Source organism: Bombina bombina, chromosome 1, assembly GCF_027579735.1.
Source record: "Bombina bombina isolate aBomBom1 chromosome 1, aBomBom1.pri, whole genome shotgun sequence".
NCBI lineage: Eukaryota > Metazoa > Chordata > Amphibia > Anura > Bombinatoridae > Bombina > Bombina bombina.
In genome coordinates this window covers 311,296,797-311,316,901 of record NC_069499.1, presented here as the reverse complement: position 1 = coordinate 311,316,901, position 20,105 = coordinate 311,296,797, and the positions used below count along the sequence as shown (strand labels likewise).

Here is a 20,105-nt window from a genome sequence, read left to right as displayed (position 1 = left end):
ATGGTTTCGGATAGAAATATTATTCTGGAAATTATTGTTCCTTCTCTCTGTCCTAATCCTTCCTCTCATAAGGAGGGCCTGTTGCACAATTTGAATGTGGTGCACACTCTAAAATTCTACCTACAGGCTACTAAGGGTTTTCGCCAGTCTTCTGCCCTGTTTGTTTCTCCGGAAAGCGTAAGGGTCAGAAGGCTACTTCTACTTCTCTTTCCCTCTGGTTGAGAAGTATGATTGGTTTTGTTTGAGACTGCTGGACAGCAGCCTTCTGAGAGACTTACAGCTCATTCTACTAGGGCTTTTTCCTCCTCTTGGGCTTTCAAAAATGAAGCTTCTGCAAAACAGATTTGCAGGGCTGCAACTTGGTCCTCTCTGCATACATTTTCCAAATTCTACAAATGTGATACTTTTGCCTTGGCGGAGGCTTTCTTTGGGAGAAAGGTTCTTCAAGCGGTGGTGCCTTCTGTTTAGGTCTACCTGTCTTGTTCTCCCTCCCTGTTCATTCCGTGTCCTCTTTCTTGGGTATTGGGGTTCCCACTAGTAATTGGAATTACATTGTGGACTCTCCATGTCTTAGAAAAAAACAAAATTTATGCTTACCTGATAAATTTCTTTCTTTCCGGACATGGAGAGTCCACGACCCTACCCTTTACTAAACCTTAGGCACCTCTACATATTTGTGTTCTTTTCTTTTTCCATTTCCCTTCGGCTGAATGACTGGGTGTTATGGGAAAGGGAAGTGACACTTAACAGCTTTGCTGTGGTGCTCTTTGCCTCTTCCTGCTGGCCAGTAGTGAATATTCTTCTAGTAATTGGAATGATGTTGTGGACTCTCCATGTCTGGAAAGAAAGAAATTTAAATTCCTGCACCTGGGCCCTGTGGTTTCTAGTTACGCCTCTGTGAAAAGTTCTTAGTTGGAGAGTGCTTCTTAGGGGTTTGACCCATTATTTGTAGGTTACAGGTTTTTGTTTTTTAAGTTTCATCTTTACATGGCCTTCCTTGTAAGTTTCTATAAGTTAAATATACTGTAATTACTTGACTTTAAAAAGTTAAAACAATCCTTTAAACAATTTTTTTTCTTTTTCCCCACTTTCTTTAAGGTACCAGTATTTTTTGCAGATAAAACAAGACATCCTCACAGGGAGGTAAGGCCATATGTCTCAAAGTGTTTTAAAACTGTATTTCTCTTGTTAAGTGTATCCAGTCCACGGATCATGCATTACTTGTGGGATATTCTCCTTCCCAACAGGAATTTGCAAGAGGATCACCCACAGCAGAGCTGCAATATAGCTCCTCCCCTCACTGCCATATCCAGTCATTCTCTTGCAACTCTCAACTAAGATGGAGGTCGTAAGAGGACTGTGGTGTTTTATACTTAGTTTATTTCTTCAATCAAAAGTTTGTTATTTTTAAATGGTACCGGAGTGTACTGTTTATCTCAGGCAGTATTTAGAAGAAGAATCTGCCTGCGTTTTCTATGATCTTAGCAGAAGTAACTAAGATCCTTTGCTGTTCTCACATATTCTGAGGAGTGAGGTAACTTCAGAGGGGGAATAGCGTGCAGGTTTTCCTGTAATAAGGTATGTGCAGTTAAAATATTTTTCTAGGGATGGAATTTGCTAGAAAATGCTGCTGATACCGAAGTAATGTAAGTAAAGCCTTAAATGCAGTGATAGCGACTGGTATCAGGCTTATTAATAGAGATACATACTCTTATAAAAGTGTATTTTAAAACGTTTGCTGGCATGTTTAATCGTTTTTTACATATGTTTGGTGATAAAACTTATTGGGGCCTAGTTTTTTCCACATGGCTGGCTTGAATTTTGCCTAGAAACAGTTCCCTGAGGCTTCCCACTGTTGTAATATGAGTGGGAGGGGCCTATTTTGGCATTTTTTTGCACAGCAAAAATTACAGACACAGACATCCAGCTTCTTCCTGCATGATCCAGGACTTCTCTGAAGGGCTCAAAAGGCTTCAAAAGTCGTATTGAGGGAGGTAAAAAGCCACAGTAGAGCTGTGGCAGTTGTTGTGACTGTTTAAAAAGTTTTTGTCATTTGTTATTCCATTTTTGGTATTAAGGGGTTAATCATCCATTTGCAAGTGGGTGCAATGCTCTGCTAACTTATTACATACACTGTAAAAATTTCGTTAGTGTAACTGCATTTTTTCACTGTTATTTCAAAATTTGGGAAAATTTGTGTTTCTTAAAGGCGCAGTAAAGTTTTTTATATTGCTTGTAAACTTGTTTTAAAGTGTTTTCCAAGCTTTCTAGTCTCATTGCTAGTCTGTTTAAACATGTCTGACACAAAGGAACCTACTTGTTCATTATGTTTGAAAGCCATGGTGGAGCCCCATAGGAGAATGTGTACTAAATGTATTGATTTCACCTTAAACAGTAAAAGAATTATCACCAGAGGGTTCTGTCGAGGGGGAAGTTATGCCGACTAACTCTCCCCACGTGTCAGACCCTTCGCCTCCCGCTCAGGGGACGCACGCTAATATGGCGCCAATTACATCAGGGACGCCCATAGCGATTACCTTGCAGGACATGGCTGCAATCATGAATAATACCCTGTCAGAGGTATTATCTAGATTGCCTGAATTAAGAGGCAAGCGCGATAGCTCTGGGGTTAGGAGAGATACAGAGCGCGCAAATGCTGTTAGAGCCATGTCTGATACTGCGTCACAGTATGCAGAACATGAGGACGGAGAGCTTCAGTCTGTGGGTGACATCTCTGACTCGGGGAAACCTGATTCAGAGATTTCTAATTTTAAAGTTAAGCTTGAGAACCTCTGTGTATTGCTTGGGGAGGTATTAGCTGCTCTGAATAACTGTAACACAGTTGCAATTCCAGAGAAATTGTGTAGGCTGGATAGATACTATGCGGTGCCGGTGTGTACTGACGTTTTTCCTATACCTAAAAGGCTTACAGAAATTATTAACAAGGAGTGGGATAGACCCGGTGTGCCCTTTTCCCCACCTCCTATATTTAGAAAAATGTTTCCAATAGACGCCACTACACGGGACTTATGGCAGACGGTCCCTAAGGTGGAGGGAGCAGTTTCTACTTTAGCAAAGCGTACCACTATCCCAGTTGAGGACAGTTGTGCTTTTTCAGATCCAATGGATAAAAAATTGGAGGGTTACCTTAAGAAAATGTTTATTCAACAAGGTTTTATTTTACAGCCCCTTGCATGCATTGCGCCTGTCACTGCTGCGGCGGCATTCTGGTTTGAGGCCCTGGAAGAGGCCATCCAGACAGCTCCATTGAATGAAATTATTGACAAGCTTAGAACGCTTAAGCTAGCTAACTCATTTGTTTCTGATGCCATTGTTCATTTGACTAAACTAACGGCTAAGAATTCCGGATTCGCCATCCAGGCGCGTAGGGCGCTATGGCTTAAATCCTGGTCAGCTGACGTGACTTCAAAGTCTAAATTACTCAACATTCCTTTCAAGGGGCAGACCTTATTCGGCCTGGCTTGAAGGAAATTATTGCTGACATTACTGGAGGCAAGGGTCATACCCTTCCTCAGGACAGGGCCAAATCAAAGGCCAAACAGTCTAATTTTCGTGCCTTTCGAAATTTCAAGGCAGGAGCAGCATCAACTTCCTCCGCTTCAAAACAAGAGGGAACTGTTGCTCATTCCAGACAGGCCTGGAAACCTAACCAGTCCTTGAACAAGGGCAAGCAGGCCAGAAAGCCTGCTGCTGCCCCCAAGACAGCATGAAGGAACGGCCCCCTATCCGGAAACGGATCTAGTGGGGGGCAGACTTTCTCTCTTCGCCCAGGCGTGGGCAAGAGATGTTCAGGATCCCTGGGCGTTGGAGATCATATCTCAGGGATATCTTCTGGACTTCAAAGCTTCTCCTCCACAAGGGAGATTTCGTCTTTCAAGGTTATCAGCAAACCAGATAAAGAAAGAGGCATTCCTAAGCTGTGTGCAAGACCTCCTAGTAATGGGAGTGATCCATCCAGTTCCGCGGACGGAACAAGGACAGGGATTTTATTCAAATCTGTTTGTGGTTCCCAAGAAAGAGGGAACCTTCAGATCAATCTTGGATCTAAAGATCTTAAACAAATTCCTCAGAGTTCCATCATTCAAAATGGAAACTATTCGGACCATCCTACCCATGATCCAAGAGGGTCAGTACATGACCACAGTGGACTTAAAGGATGCCTACCTTCACATACCGATTCACAAAGATCATCATTGGTTCCTAAGGTTTGCCTTTCTAGACAGGCATTACCAATTTCTAGCTCTTCCCTTCGGGTTGGCCACTGCCCCGAGAATTTTTACAAAGGTTCTGGGCTCACTTCTGGCGTTTCTAAGACCGCGAGGCATAGCGGTGGCTCCGTCTCTAGACGACCTCCTGATACAGGCGTCAAGCTTTCAAATTGCCAAGTCTCATACAGAGATAGTTCTGGCATTTCTGAGGTCGCATGGGTGGAAAGTGAACATGGAAAAGAGTTCTCTATCACCACTCACAAGAGTCTCCTTCCTAGGGACTCCTATAGATTCTGTAGAGATGAAAATTTGCCTGACGGAGTCCAGGTTATCAAAACTTCTAAATGCTTGCCGTGTCCTTCATTCCATTCCACGCCCGTCAGTGGCTCAGTGCATGGAAGTAATCGGCTTAATGGTAGCGGCAATGGACATAGTGCCATTTGCGCGCCTGCATCTCAGACCGCTGCAATTATGCATGCTAAGTCAGTGGAATGGGGATTACTCAGATTTGTCCCCTCTACTAAATCTGGATCAAGAGACCAGAGATTCTCTTCTCTGGTGGCTTTCTCGGGTCCATCTGTCCAAAGGTATGACATTTCGCAGGCCACATTGGACGATTGTAACAACAGATGCCAGCCTTCTAGGTTGGGGCGCAGTCTGGAACTCCCTGAAGGCTCAGGGATCGTGGACTCAGGAGGAGAAACTCCTCCCAATAAATATTCTGGAGTTAAGAGCAATATTCAATGCTCTTCTAGCTTGGCCTCAGTTAGCAACACTGAGGTTCATCAGATTTCCTCTGCTCCCTCAACTGATTGCCAAAATCAAACAGGAGAGAGCATCAGTGATTCTGATAGCGCCAGCGTGGCCACGCAGGACCTGGTATGCAGACCTAGTGGACATGTCATCTCTTCCACCATGGACTCTGCCTCTGAGGCAGGACCTTCTAATACAAGGTCCTTTCAATCATCCAAACCTACTTTCTCTGAGACTGACTGCATGGAGATTGAACGCTTGATTCTATCAAGGCGTGGCTTCTCCGAGTCAGTCATTGATACCTTAATACAGGCTCAGAAGCCTGTCACCAGGAAAATCTACCATAAGATATGGCGTAAATATCTTTATTGGTGTGAATCCAAGAGTTACTCATGGAGTAAGGTTAGGATTCCTAGGATATTGTCCTTTCTCCAAGAGGGTTTGGACAAAGGCTTATCAGCTAGTTCTTTAAAAGGACAGATCTCTGCTCTGTCTATTCTTTTGCACAAGCGTCTGGCAGAAGTTCCAGACGTCCAGGCATTTTGTCAGGCTTTGGTTAGGATTAAGCCTGTGTTTAAAACTGTTGCTCCCCGTGGAGCTTAAACTTGGTTCTTAAAGTTCTTCAAGGAGTTCCTTTTGAACCCCTTCATTCCATTGATATTAAACTTTTATCTTGGAAAGTTCTGTTTTTGATGGCTATTTCCTCGGCTCGAAGAGTCTCTGAGTTATCTGCCTTACATTGTGATTCTCCTTATCTGATTTTTCATTCAGACAAGGTAGTTCTGCGTACCAAACCTGGGTTTTTACCTAAGGTGGTTTCTAACAGGAATATCAATCAAGAGATTGTTGTTCCATCATTGTGTCCTAATCCTTCTTCAAAGAAGGAACGTCTTTTGCATAATCTGGACGTAGTCCGTGCCTTGAAGTTTTACTTACAGGCTACTAAAGATTTTCGTCAAACATCTGCCCTGTTTGTCTTTTACTCTGGACCGAGGAGAGGTCAAAAAGCTTCGGCAACCTCTCTCTCCTTTTGGCTTCGGAGCATAATACGCTTAGCCTATGAGACTGCTGGACAGCAGCCCCCTGAAAGGATTACAGCTCATTCTACTAGAGCTGTGGCTTCCACCTGGGCCTTTAAAAATGAGGCCTCTGTTGAACAGATTTGCAAGGCTGCGACTTGGTCTTCGCTTCACACCTTTTCAAAATTTTACAAATTTGACACTTTTGCTTCTTCGGAGGCTGTTTTTGGGAGAAAGGTTCTACAGGCAGTGGTTCCTTCCGTTTAAGTTCCTGCCTTGTCCCTCCCATCATCCGTGTACTTTAGCTTTGGTATTGGTATCCCACAAGTAATGGATGATCCGTGGACTGGATACACTTAACAAGAGAAAACATAATTTATGCTTACCTGATAAATTTATTTCTCTTGTAGTGTATCCAGTCCACAGCCCGCCCTGTCCTTTTAAGGCAGGTCTAAATTTTAATTAAACTACAGTCACCACTGCACCCTATGGTTTCTCCTTTCTCGTCTTGTTTCGGTCGAATGACTGGATATGGCAGTGAGGGGAGGAGCTATATAGCAGCTCTGCTGTGGGTGATCCTCTTGCAACTTCCTGTTGGGAAGGAGAATATCCCACAAGTAATGGATGATCCGTGGACTGGATACACTACAAGAGAAATAAATTTATCAGGTAAGCATAAATTACGTTTTTCCTGAAATGTCTCACTATTTGCAAGAACTTTCTAGCATGTAGCAATGTCATAACTGGTTAGGGAATAAATAAGTATAAACTTGTTAGGCATCTGTTGCAGCAATATCTCGAAAATTTTAATAGGATAAAAAAAGAAATAGTTTTGATTTACTTTTCTTTTGATTTTAAAGCAGTTGCAACTGTTTTTCTTTCGATTGCTGCTGCCAGAGAAACAATAAAATGTTCTTTCAAAGACCAGTTCAAATCTGCAAAGTTGTGTATATATAAAAAAAACAAAACCTCTCTGATGTATTTACTTTTTAATGTTTTATTCATTGTGTGATATTTTTTTATCTGTTTCTATTTTCCTTTATAGGTTACCATGTCCTTATAATACTGCTGCGCTGTTGGCATCATATTCAGTTCAATGTAAGTATACCATGAGCTATTATACACATTCTAGTTTAATTAAAGGAACAGTCAAGTAAAAAAAAAAACACTTTCATGATTCCAATAGGACATGTAATTTTAAATAACTTTTATCACCAAATTTGCTTTGTACTCTTGGTATTCTTAGTTGAAAGCTAAACCTAGGAAATTCATATGCTAATTTCTTAGACCTTGAAGGCCGCCTCTAATCTAAATGCATTTTGACAGTTATTCACCACTAGAGGGCATTAGTTCATGTGTTTTATATAGATAACATTGAGATTGTGCACGTGACTTTACCCTGGAGTGAGCACTGATTGGCTAAAATGCAAGTCTGTCAAAAGAACTGAAATATTGGGGCAGTCTGCAGAGGCTTGGATACAAGGTAATTACAGAGGTAAAATGTGTATTAATATAAATGTGTTGGTTATGCAAGACTGGGGAATGGGTAATTAAGGGATTATCTATCTTTTAAAACAACAAAAATTCTGGTGTTTACTGTCTCTTTTAATGTTCTCCTTAATTTCAAGTCTTGAGTGTTCCTATTAAGTTTGTGAATGCCGCATTAAAGCTTTATATTATTTTATAGCCGAGAACTTATGTTAATACCTATCTTTAATTTCTCACACAAATGTAGCATTTTTAATTGTTGATCATTTAAAAACTCTTTTATATAAACCTGTGTAGAGTTATTATATAAGTTGCCATTGCACTTGGGGGCTATTTTCTATTCTTATGGAGTGTTAAAATTATAGAGCCATTGTAATTTGTTTTATAATTAGCTTTTTAGATAGAGGAGGCTGGAAAAGACTATAATTATCTTGTTTAGGAAAAGTTATATCAAATCCAGAGTAGTTATAACGTTAATTCATAAGATCATCCCTTTTGTGGGCAGTGGGGAGTGCTAGAGGCAGACGTTCATTTAGTGCTTTTAATATAAAAGTAAATCAATAGTTATTCTTACACTACATATATAAATGAAGAATGTTTTTTTCCTAAGATATGGAGAGTCTACAACGTCATCAATTACTAGTGGGAATATCACTCCTGGCCAGCAGGAGGCGGCAAAGAGCACCACAGCAAAGCTGTTAAGTGTCACTCCCCTACCCATAATCCCCAGTCATTCTCTTTGCCTCTGTCAATGGAGGAGGTGAAGTTTTGGTGTCTGAAGAAAATTGGATTTCCTTTGCTTCACCAAGATTTTTTGGGGTCTAACCGTAGTCCACATTAATCTCTTCAGTAGGGTAGAGGGGACTCTTTCTTTCTTTCATGTAATTAGCAAGAGTCCATGAGCTAGTGACGTATGGGATATACATTCCTACCAGGAGGGGCAAAGTTTCCCAAACCTCAAAATGCCTATAAATACACCCCTCACCACACCCACAATTCAGTTTTACAAACTTTGCCTCCGATGGAGGTGGTGAAGTAAGTTTGTGCTAGATTCTACGTTGATATGCGCTCCGCAGCAAGTTGGAGCCCGGTTTTCCTCTCAGCGTGCAGTGAATGTCAGAGGGATGTGAGGAGAGTATTGCCTATTTGAATGCAGTGATCTCCTTCTAAGGGGTCTATTTCATAGGTTCTCTGTTATCGGTCGTAGAGATTCATCTCTTACCTCCCTTTTCAGATCGACGATATACTCTTATATATACCATTACCTCTGCTGATTCTCGTTTCAGTACTGGTTTGGCTATCTGCTATATGTAGATGAGTGTCCTGGGGTAAGTAAGTCTTATTTTCTGTGACACTCCTAGCTATGGTTGGGCACTTTGTTTATAAAGTTCTAAATATATGTATTCAAACATTTATTTGCCTTGACTCAGAATGTTCAACTTTCCTTATTTTCAGACAGTCAGTTTCATATTTGGGATAATGCATTTTAATTTAACATTTTTCTTACCTTAAAATTTGACTTTTTTCCCTGTGGGCTGTTAGGCTCGCGGGGGCTGAAAATGCTTCATTTTATTGCGTCATTTTTGGCGCGGACTTTTTTGGCGCAAAAATTCTATTTCCGTTTCCGGCGTCATACGTGTCGCCGGAAGTTGCGTCATTTTTTGACGTTATTTTGCGCCAAAAATGTCGGCGTTCCGGATGTGGCGTCATTTTTGGCGCCAAAAAGCATTTAGGCGCCAAATAATGTGGGCGTCTTATTTGGCGCGAAACAATATGGGCGTCACTTTTGTCTCCACATTATTTAAGTCTCATTTTTTATTGCTTCTGGTTGCTAGAAGCTTGTTCTTTGGCATTTTTTCCCATTCCTGAAACTGTCATTTAAGGAATTTGATCAATTTTGCTTTATATATATGTTGTTTTTTTCTCTTACATATTGCAAGATGTCTCACGTTGCATCTGAGTCAGAAGATACTACAGGAAAATCGCTGTCAAGTGCTGAATCTACCAAAGCTAAGTGTATCTGCTGTAAACTTTTGGTAGCTATTCCTCCAGCTGTTGTTTGTATTGATTGTCATGACAAACTTGTTAAAGCAGATAATATTTCCTTTAGTAAAGTACCATTGCCTGTTGCAGTTCCTTCAACATCTAAGGTGCAGAATGTTCCTGATAATATAAGAGATTTTGTTTCTGAATCCATAAAGAAGGCTATGTCTGTTATTTCTCCTTCTAGTAAACGTAAAAAATCTTTTAAAACTTCTCTCCTTACAGATGAATTTTTAAATGAACATCATCATTCTGATTCTGATGATTCCTCTGGTTCAGAGGATTCTGTCTCAGAGGTTGATGCTGATAAATCTTCATATTTATTTAAAATGGAATTTATTTGTTCTTTACTTAAAGAAGTACTAATTGCTTTAGAAATAGAGGATTCTGGTCCTCTTGATACTAATTCTAAACGTTTAGATAAGGTATTTAAAGCTCCTGTGGTTATTCCAGAAGTTTTTCCTGTTCCTAATGCTATTTCTGCAGTAATTTCCAAAGAATGGGATAATTTGGGTAATTCATTTACTCCTTCTAAACGTTTTAAGCAATTATATCCTGTGCCGTCTGACAGATTAGAATTTTGGGACAAGATCCCTAAAGTTGATGGGGCTATTTCTACCCTTGCTAAACGTGCTACTATTCCTACGTCAGATGGTACTTCGTTTAAGGATCCTCTAGATAGGAAAATTGAGTCCTTTCTAAGAAAAGCTTATCTGTGTTCAGGTAATCTTATCTTTGGCTGATGTTGCTGCAGCTTCAACTTTTTGGTTGGAAACTTTAGCGCAACAAGTAACACATCGTGATTCTCATGATATTATTATTCTTCTTCAGCATGCTAATAATTTTATCTGTGATGCCATTTTTGATATTATCAGAGTTGATGTCAGGTTTATGTCTCTAGCTATTTTAGCTAGAAGAGCTTTATGGCTTAAAACTTGGAATGCTGATATGGCTTCTAAATCAACTTTACTTTCCATTTCTTTCCAGGGTAACAAATTATTTGGTTCTCAGTTGGATTCCATTATTTCAACTGTTACTGGTGGGAAAGGAACTTTTTTACCACAGGATAAAAAATCTAAAGGTAAAAACAGGGCTAATAATCGTTTTCGTTCCTTTCGTTTCAACAAAGAACAAAAGCCTGATCCTTCATCCTCAGGAGCAGTTTCAGTTTGGAGACCATCTCCAGACTGGAATAAATCCAAGCCAGCTAGAAAGGCAAAGCCTGCTTCTAAGTCCACATGAAGGTGCGGCCCTCATTCCAGCTCAGCTGGTAGGGGGCAGGTTACGTTTTTTCAAGGAAATTTGGATCAATTCTGTTCACAATCTTTGGATTCAGAGCATTGTTTCAGAAGGGTACAGAATTGGTTTCAAGTTGAGACCTCCTGCAAAGAGATTTTTTCTTTCCCGTGTCCCAGTAAATCCAGTAAAAGCTCAAGCATTTCTGAAATGTGTTTCAGATCTAGAGTTGACTGGAGTAATTATGCCAGTTCCAGTTCCGGAACAGGGGATGGGGTTTTATTCAAATCTCTTCATTGTACCAAAGAAGGAGAATTCTTTCAGACCAGTTCTGGATCTAAAAATATTGAATCGTTATGTAAGGATACCAACGTTCAAGATGGTAACTGTAAGGACTATCTTACCTTTTGTTCAGCAAGGGAATTATATGTCCACAATAGATTTACAGGATGCATATCTGCATATTCCGATTCATCCAGATCATTATCAGTTCCTGAGATTCTCATTTCTGGACAAGCATTACCAGTTTGTGGCTCTGCCGTTTGGCCTAGCTACAGCTCCAAGAATTTTTACAAAGGTTCTCGGTGCCCTGCTGTCTGTAATCAGAGAACAGGGTATTGTGGTATTTCCTTATTTGGACGATATCTTGGTACTTGCTCAGTCTTTACATTTAGCAGAATCTCATACGAATCGACTTGTGTTGTTTCTTCAAGATCATGGTTGGAGGATCAATTTACCAAAAAGTTCTTTGATTCCTCAGACAAGGGTAACCTTTCTGGGTTTCCAGATGGATTCAGTGTCCATGACTCTGTCTTTAACAGACAAGAGACGTCTAAAGTTGATTACAGCTTGTCGAAACCTTCAGTCACAATCATTCCCTTCGGTAGCCTTATGCATGGAAATTCTAGGTCTTATGACTGCTGCATCGGACGCGATCCCCTTTGCTCGTTTTCACATGCGACCTCTTCAGCTCTGTATGCTGAAGCAATGGTGCAAGGATTACACGAAGATATCTCAATTAATATCTTTAAAACCGATTGTTCGACACTCTCTAACATGGTGGACAGATCACCATCGTTTAATTCAGGGGGCTTCTTTTGTGCTTCCGACCTGGACTGTAATTTCAACAGATGCAAGTCTCACAGGTTGGGGAGCTGTGTGGGGATCTCTGACGGCACAAGGAGTTTGGGAATCTCAGGAGGTGAGATTACCGATCAATATTTTGGAACTCCGTGCAATTTTCAGAGCTCTTCAGTTTTGGCCTCTTCTGAAGAGAGAATCGTTCATTTGTTTTCAGACAGACAATGTCACAACTGTGGCATACATCAATCATCAAGGAGGGACTCACAGTCCTCTGGCTATGAAAGAAGTATCTCGAATTTTGGTTTGGGCGGAATCCAGCTCCTGTCTAATCTCTGCGGTTCATATCCCAGGTGTAGACAATTGGGAAGCGGATTATCTCAGTCGCCAAACGTTGCATCCGGGCGAATGGTCTCTTCACCCAGAGGTATTTCTTCAGATTGTTCAAATGTGGGAACTTCCAGAAATAGATCTGATGGCGTCCCATCTAAACAAGAAACTTCCCAGGTATCTGTCCAGATCCCGGGATCCTCAGGCGGAGGCAGTGGATGCATTATCACTTCCTTGGAAGTATCATCCTGCCTATATCTTTCCGCCTCTAGTTCTTCTTCCAAGAGTAATCTCCAAGATTCTGAAGGAATGCTCGTTTGTTCTGCTGGTAGCTCCGGCATGGCCTCACAGGTTTTGGTATGCGGATCTTGTCCGGATGGCCTCTTGCCAACCGTGGACTCTTCCGTTAAGACCAGACCTTCTGTCACAAGGTCCTTTTTTCCATCAGGATCTGAAATCCTTAAATTTAAAGGTATGGAGATTGAACGCTTGATTCTTGGTCAAAGAGGTTTCTCTGACTCTGTGATTAATACTATGTTACAGGCTCGTAAATCTGTATCTCGAGAGATATGGAGTCTGGAAGACTTATATTTCTTGGTGTCTTTCTCATCATTTTTCCTGGCATTCTTTTAGAATACCGAGAATTTTACAGTTCCTTCAGGATGGTTTAGATAAGGGTTTGTCCGCAAGTTCTTTGAAAGGACAAATCTCTGCTCTTTCTGTTCTTTTTCACAGAAAGATTGCTATTCTTCCTGATATTCATTGTTTTGTACAAGCTTTGTTTCGTATAAAACCTGTCATTAAGTCAATTTCTCCTCCTTGGAGTTTGAATTTGGTTCTGGGAGCTCTTCAAGCTCCTCCGTTTGAACCTATGCATTCATTGGACATTAAATTACTTTCTTGGAAAGTTTTGTTCCTTTTGGCCATCTCTTCTGCCAGAAGAGTTTCTGAATTATCTGCTCTTTCTTGTGAGTCTCCTTTTCTGATTTTTCATCAGGATAAGGCGGTGTTGCGAACTTCTTTTGAATTTTTACCTAAAGTTGTGAATTCCAACAACATTAGTAGAGAAATTGTGGTTCCTTCATTATGTCCTAATCCTAAGAATTCTAAGGAGAAATCGTTGCATTCTTTGGATGTTGTTAAAGCTTTGAAATATTATGTTGAAGCTACGAAATCTTTTCGTAAGACTTCTAGTCTATTTGTTATCTTTTCCGGTTCTAGAAAAGGCCAGAAAGCTTCTGCCATTTCTTTGGCATCTTGGTTGAAATCTTTAATTCATCTTGCCTATGTTGAGTCGGGTAAAACTCCGCCTCAGAGAATTACAGCTCATTCTACTAGGTCAGTTTCTACTTCCTGGGCGTTTAGGAATGAAGCTTCGGTTGACCAGATCTGCAAAGCAGCAACTTGGTCCTCTTTGCATACTTTTACTAAATTCTACCATTTTGATGTATTTTCTTCTTCTGAAGCAGTTTTTGGTAGAAAAGTACTTCAGGCAGCGGTTTCAGTTTGAATCTTCTGCTTATGTTTTTCGTTAAACTTTATTTTGGGTGTGGATTATTTTCAGCAGGAATTGGCTGTCTTTATTTTATCCCTCCCTCTCTAGTGACTCTTGTGTGGAAAGATCCACATCTTGGGTAGTCATTATCCCATACGTCACTAGCTCATGGACTCTTGCTAATTACATGAAAGAAAACATAATTTATGTAAGAACTTACCTGATAAATTCATTTCTTTCATATTAGCAAGAGTCCATGAGGCCCGCCCTTTTTTTGTGGTGGTTATGATTTTGTATAAAGCACAATTATTCCAATTCCTTATTTTATATGCTTTCGCACTTTTTTATCACCCCACTTCTTGGCTATTCGTTAAACTGAATTGTGGGTGTGGTGAGGGGTGTATTTATAGGCATTTTGAGGTTTGGGAAACTTTGCCCCTCCTGGTAGGAATGTATATCCCATACGTCACTAGCTCATGGACTCTTGCTAATATGAAAGAAATGAATTTATCAGGTAAGTTCTTACATAAATTATGTTTTTTCTACAGGTCTCTGTAAGGACTGTGTCCTTTCACGCCTTGTAAGCTGTCCTCCTGCCTGACGGCTAGATGTGCAGGTAAGTGCTTTTGCCTTCTGGGGCTAGGAGACTTCCACTGAAGGGGTTAAAAAGACTCTCTGCACCTTACTTTGGGACTAAAATCCTTCATAAAGGATTATTTATAGGCATTAAGCAGGCACTTAATTTGTATGTGGATTAAGAGATTTAAGGGGTTAATCTCCTTAATGGGCATGAAGGAGTTAACCTTCTATTGGTGGCTCAGGCATTAATGTTTTAATTTTTAACTTGGCTCGTTTTTTTATGGCAAAAACACTAGCATCTATCTCAAGTACGGCTCTTTGTCTGCCTTTGCCGGCTATGAAGGGCATGCTTTCCTTCTGTGGCGCAGCTTCATTTTTGCCCGGCATATGACCTTCCGGTCACTATTATCTGAGTGGTGGCGGCTGGATGCGAGTGGAGATCATTTGGTTATCGGAGGGGGCAGGTAGGCACCTCAGTACAAAGCAGAGGTGTAGAGGTCGTATTTAGATAGTTTTGACAAGCCGTTTTATTTTTTCTCAAATTGCTCCTTAGTATTTTTATTGTGTAGTGCTGGGGATTAATACCTGTAAGTTGTGAGGGCTTGGGATGTCTACTTAGCCGAGGACTAACTGCCTTGTTGATTCTTAAAGTGACAGTACCAATAAACAAAGTGATTTTTTTTTTGCTAATAAATTTTTCTTAGTCATGGAACAGGATTCTGTTCCTATGGACAAGTGTCTACTATGTTTAGAGAACCAAATTTTATTGCCCATGCAATTTTGAACCTCTTGTCTAGATAGGTTTTTGCTACTTTGGACGACTCCGATACTTCTGTCGTGTTTAACCCTAAGAAATCTAGTAAACTTAATCTTTACTATGATGTTCCTTCCACTGTGGAAGTGTTTCCTGTTCCAGACCGTGCTACGGAGATTATTTCACAGAAATGGGAGAAGCCAGGGATACCTTTTTTCCCGTTTCCTGTCTTTAAAAAGAAGTTTCCTGTCGCTGACTCCATTAAAGATTCATGGTACACGGTGCCTAAAGTAGAAGGGGCCATTTCGACTCTGGCTAAAAGAACTACTATTCTTATAGAGGATAGCTGCTCTTTTCTCCAACATAGGTGTGTCCGGTCCACGGCGTCATCCTTACTTGTGGGATATTCTCTTCCCCAACAGGAAATGGCAAAGAGCCCAGCAAAGCTGGTCACATGATCCCTCCTAGGCTCCGCCTACCCCAGTCATTCTCTTTGCCGTTGCACAGGCAACATCTCCACGGAGATGGTTAAGAGTTTTTTGGTGTTTAAATGTAGTTTTTATTCTTCAATCAAGAGTTTGTTATTTTAAAATAGTGCTGGTATGTACTATTTACTCTGAAACAGAAAAGAGATTAAGATTTCTGTTTGTAAGAGGAAGATGATTTTAGCAACCGTTACTAAAATCGATGGCTGTTTCCACACAGGACTGTTGAGATGAATTAACTTCAGTTGGGGGAAACAGTGGGCAGACTTTGCTGCTTGAGGTATGACACATTTCTAACAAGACTTGGTAATGCTGGAAGCTGTCATTTTCCCTATGGGAACCGGTAAGCCATTTTCTTAGTTTAGTATAAGAATAAAGGGCTTCACAAGGGCTTTAAAGACTGGTAGACATTTTTCTGGGCTAAAACGATTACTTTACAAGTATATTTAGTGGATTATAACTATAAATAGTTCTTTTAATCTTGGGGATGTATTAAAAAAACGGCAGGCACTGTATTGGACACCTTTTTCACTGGGGGCCTTTTCTAGTCATAGGCAGAGCCTCATTTTCGCGCCACTAATGCGCAGTTGTTTTTGGAAAGCAAGGCATGCAGATGCATGTGTGAGGAGCTAAGAACCACTGAAAAAGCTTATTGAAGGCGTCATTTGGTATCGTATTCCCCTCTGGGCTTGGTTGGGTCTCAGCAAAGCAGATACCAAGGACTGTATAGGGGTTAAATGTAAAAACGGCTCCGGTTCCGTTATTTTAAGAGTTAAAGCTTTCATATTTAGTGTGCAATACTTTTAAGGCTTTAAGACGCTGTGGTGAAATTTTGGTGAATTTTGAACAATTCCTTCATACTTTTTCACATATTCAGTAATAAAGTGTGTTCAGTTTAAAATTTAAAGTGACAGTAACGGTTTTATTTTAAAACGGTTTTTGTGCTTTGCTATCAAGTTTATGCCTGTTAACATGTCTGAACCATCAGATAGACGATGTTCTGTATGTTTGAAAGCCAAGGTTCCTCCCCATTTAAATATATGTGATGAATGTGACATAGTGTCCAAACAAAGTAGGGACACTGTTGCCACTGATAATGATGTTGCCCAAGATGATTCTTCAAGCGAGGGGAGTAAGCATGGTACTGCATCATCCCCTTCTGTGTCTACACCAGTCTTGCCCACACAAGAGGTCCCTAGTACATCTAGTGCGCCAATCCTTCTTACTATGCAACAATTAACGGCTGTAATGGATAATTCTATTAAAAACATTTTGTCCAAAATGCCCACTTATCAGAGAAAGCGCGATTGCTCTGTTTTAGATACTGAAGAGCATGAGGACGCTGATGATAATGGTTCTGACATACCCTCACACCAATCTGAAGGGGCCAGGAGGGAGGTTTTGTCTGAGGGAGAAATTTCAGATTCAGGAAAAATTTCTCAACATGCTGAACCTGATGTTATTACTTTTAAATTTAAATTAGAACATCTCCGCGCTCTGCTTAAGGAGGTGTTATCTACTCTGGATGATTGTGACAATTTGGTCATTCCAAAAAAATTATGTAAGATGGACAAGTTCCTAGAGGTCCCGGTGCCCCCCGATGCTTTTCCTATACCCAAGCGGGTGGCGGACATTGTAAATAAGGAATGGGAAAGGCCCGGCATACCTTTTGTTCCTCCCCCTATATTTAAGAAATTATTTCCTATGGTCGACCCCAGAAAGGACTTATGGCAGACAGTCCCCAAGGTCGAGGGGGCGGTTTCTACTCTAAACAACGCACTACTATCCCTATAGAAGATAGTTGTGCTTTCAAAGATCCTATGGATAAAAAATTAGAGGGTTTGCTTAAAAAGATGTTTGTTCAGCAAGGTTACCTTCTACAACCAATTTCATGCATTGTTCCTGTCACTACAGCAGCGTGTTTCTGGTTTGAAGAACTAGAAAAGTCGCTCAATAAAGAATCTTCGTATGAGGAGGTTATGGACAGAGTTCAAGCACTTAAATTGGCTAACTCTTTTATCTTAGACGCCACTTTGCAATTAGCTAGATTAGCGGCGAAAAATTCAGGTTTTGCTATTGTGGCGCGCAGAGCGCTTTGGCTAAAGTCTTGGTCAGCGGATGTGTCCTCCAAGAACAAATTGCCTAACATCCCTTTCAAGGGTAAAACGCTGTTTGGCCCTGACTTGAAAGAGATTATTTCAGACATCACTGGGGGAAAGGGCCACGCCCTTCCTCAGGATAGGTCTTTTAAGGCTAAAAATAAGCCAAATTTTCGTCCCTTTCGCAGAAACGGACCAGCCTCAAATTCTACACCCTCTAAGCAAGAGGGTAATAGTTCTCAAACCAAACCAGCCTGGAGACCGATGCAAGGCTGGAACAAGGGTAAGCAGGCCAAGAAACCTGCCACTGCTACTAAAACAGCATGAAGTGTTGGCCCCCGATCCGGGACCGGATCTGGTGGGGGGCAGACTCTCTCTCTTTGCTCAGGCTTGGGCAAGAGATGTTCAGGATCCTTGGGCGCTAGAAATAGTTTCTCAAGGTTATCTCCTGGAATTCAAGGAACTACCCCCAAGGGGGAGGTTCCACAGGTCTCAATTGTCTTCAAACCAAATAAAAAGACAGGCATTCTTACATTGTGTAGAAGACCTGTTAAGAATGGGAGTGATTCATCCTGTTCCATTAGGAGAACAAGGGATGGGGTTTTACTCCAATCTGTTCATAGTTCCCAAAAAAGAAGGAACATTCAGACCAATTTTAGATCTCAAGATTCTAAAAAAATTTCTCAGGGTTCCATCGTTCAAAATGGAAACCATTCGAACAATTCTTCCTACCATCCAGGAAGGTCAATTCATGACCACGGTGGATTTAAAGGATGCGTATCTACATATTCCTATCCACAAGGAACATCATCGGTTCCTAAGGTTCGCCTTTCTGGACAAGCATTACCAGTTTGTGGCACTTCCATTCGGATTAGCCACTGCTCCAAGGATTTTCACAGAGGTACTAGGGTCCCTTCTAGCGGTGCTAAGACCAAGGGGCATTGCAGTAGTACCTTACTTGGACGACATACTGATTCAAGCGTCGTCTCTGTCAAAAGCAAAGGCTCATACGGACATTGTCCTAGCCTTTCTCAGATCTCACGGGTGGAAAGTGAACATAGAAAAAAGTTCTCTGTCCCCGTCAACAAGGGTTCCCTTCTTGGGAACAATAATAGACTCCTTAGAAATGAAGATTTTTATGACAGAGGCCAGAAAATCAAAACTTCTAAGCTCTTGTCAAGTACTTCATTCTGTTCTTCTTCCTTCCATAGCGCAGTGCATGGAAGTAATAGGTTTGATGGTTGCGGCAATGGACATAGTTCCTTTTGCATGAATTCATCTAAGACCATTACAACTGTGCATGCTCAGACAGTGGAATGGGGATTATACAGACTTGTCTCCGACGATCCAAGTAGATCAAAGATCCAGAGACTCACTCCGTTGGTGGCTGAACCTGGACAATCTGTCACAGGGAATGAGCTTCCGCAGACCAGAGTGGGTCATTGTCACGACCGACGCCAGTCTGGTGGGCTGGGGCGCGGTCTGGGAACCCCTGAAAGCTCAGGGTCTATGGTCTCGGGAAGAATCTCTTCTCCCGATAAACATTCTGGAACTGAGAGCGATATTCAATGCTCTCAAAGCTTGGCCTCAACTAACAAAGGCCAAATTCATAAGGTTTCAATCAGACAACATGACTACTGTTGCATATATCAACCATCAGGGGGGAACAAGGAGTTCCCTGGCGATGGAGGAAGTGACCAAAATAATTCAATGGGCGGAGAATCACTCCTGCCACTTGTCTGCAATCCACATCCCAGGAGTGGAAAATTGGGAAGCGGATTTTCTGAGTCGTCACTGATAGCGCCTTGGACCTTCAACCTAGCTTATGTATTCCCACCGTTTCCTCTCATTCCCAGGCTGGTAGTCAGGATCAATCAGGAGAGGGCTTCGGTGATCTTGATAGCTCCTGCGTGGCCACGCAGAACTTGGTATGCAGACCTGGTGAATATGTCATCGGCTCCACCATGGAAGCTACCTTTGAGACAGGACCTTCTTGTTCAAGGTCCATTCGAACATCCGAATCTGGCTTCACTCCAACTGACTGCTTGGAGATTGAACGCTTGATTTTATCAAAGCGTGGGTTTTCAGATTCTGTCATTGATACTCTTATCCAGGCTAGAAAGCCTGTAACTAGGAAAATTTACCATAAAATATGGAAAAAATATATCTGTTGGTGTGAATCTAAAGGATTCCCATGGAACAAGATAAAAATTCCTAAGATTCTATCCTTTCTACAAGAGGGTTTGGAGAAAGGATTATCTGCAAGTTCTTTGAAGGGACAGATTTCTACTTTATCTGTTTTACTTCACAAAAAGCTGGCGGCTGTGCCAGATGTTCAAGCTTTTGTTCAGGCTCTGGTTAGAATCAAGCCTGTTTACAAACCTTTGACTCCTCCTTGGAGTCTCAATTTAGTTCTTTCAGTTCTTCAAGGGGTTCCGTTTGAACCCTTACATTCCGTAGATATTAAGTTACTATCTTGGAAAGTTTTGTTTTTGGTTGCAATTTCTTCTGCTAG

The 20,105-nt window shown here is 41.2% G+C and overlaps 1 protein-coding gene across 1 annotated transcript in view; it reads left to right on the top strand.

The window, feature by feature from the left end:
* The window catches only part of PTPN4 (protein tyrosine phosphatase non-receptor type 4), a gene marked incomplete in the record, with an annotated part of 1,345,721 nt that overhangs the window by 267,498 nt on the left and 1,058,118 nt on the right, over positions 1 to 20,105 (top strand). The window contains 2 exon segments of the mRNA XM_053698088.1: positions 1,099 to 1,143; positions 7,047 to 7,099. Of these exon segments, the coding sequence (XP_053554063.1) occupies positions 1,099 to 1,143; positions 7,047 to 7,099 (98 nt within the window).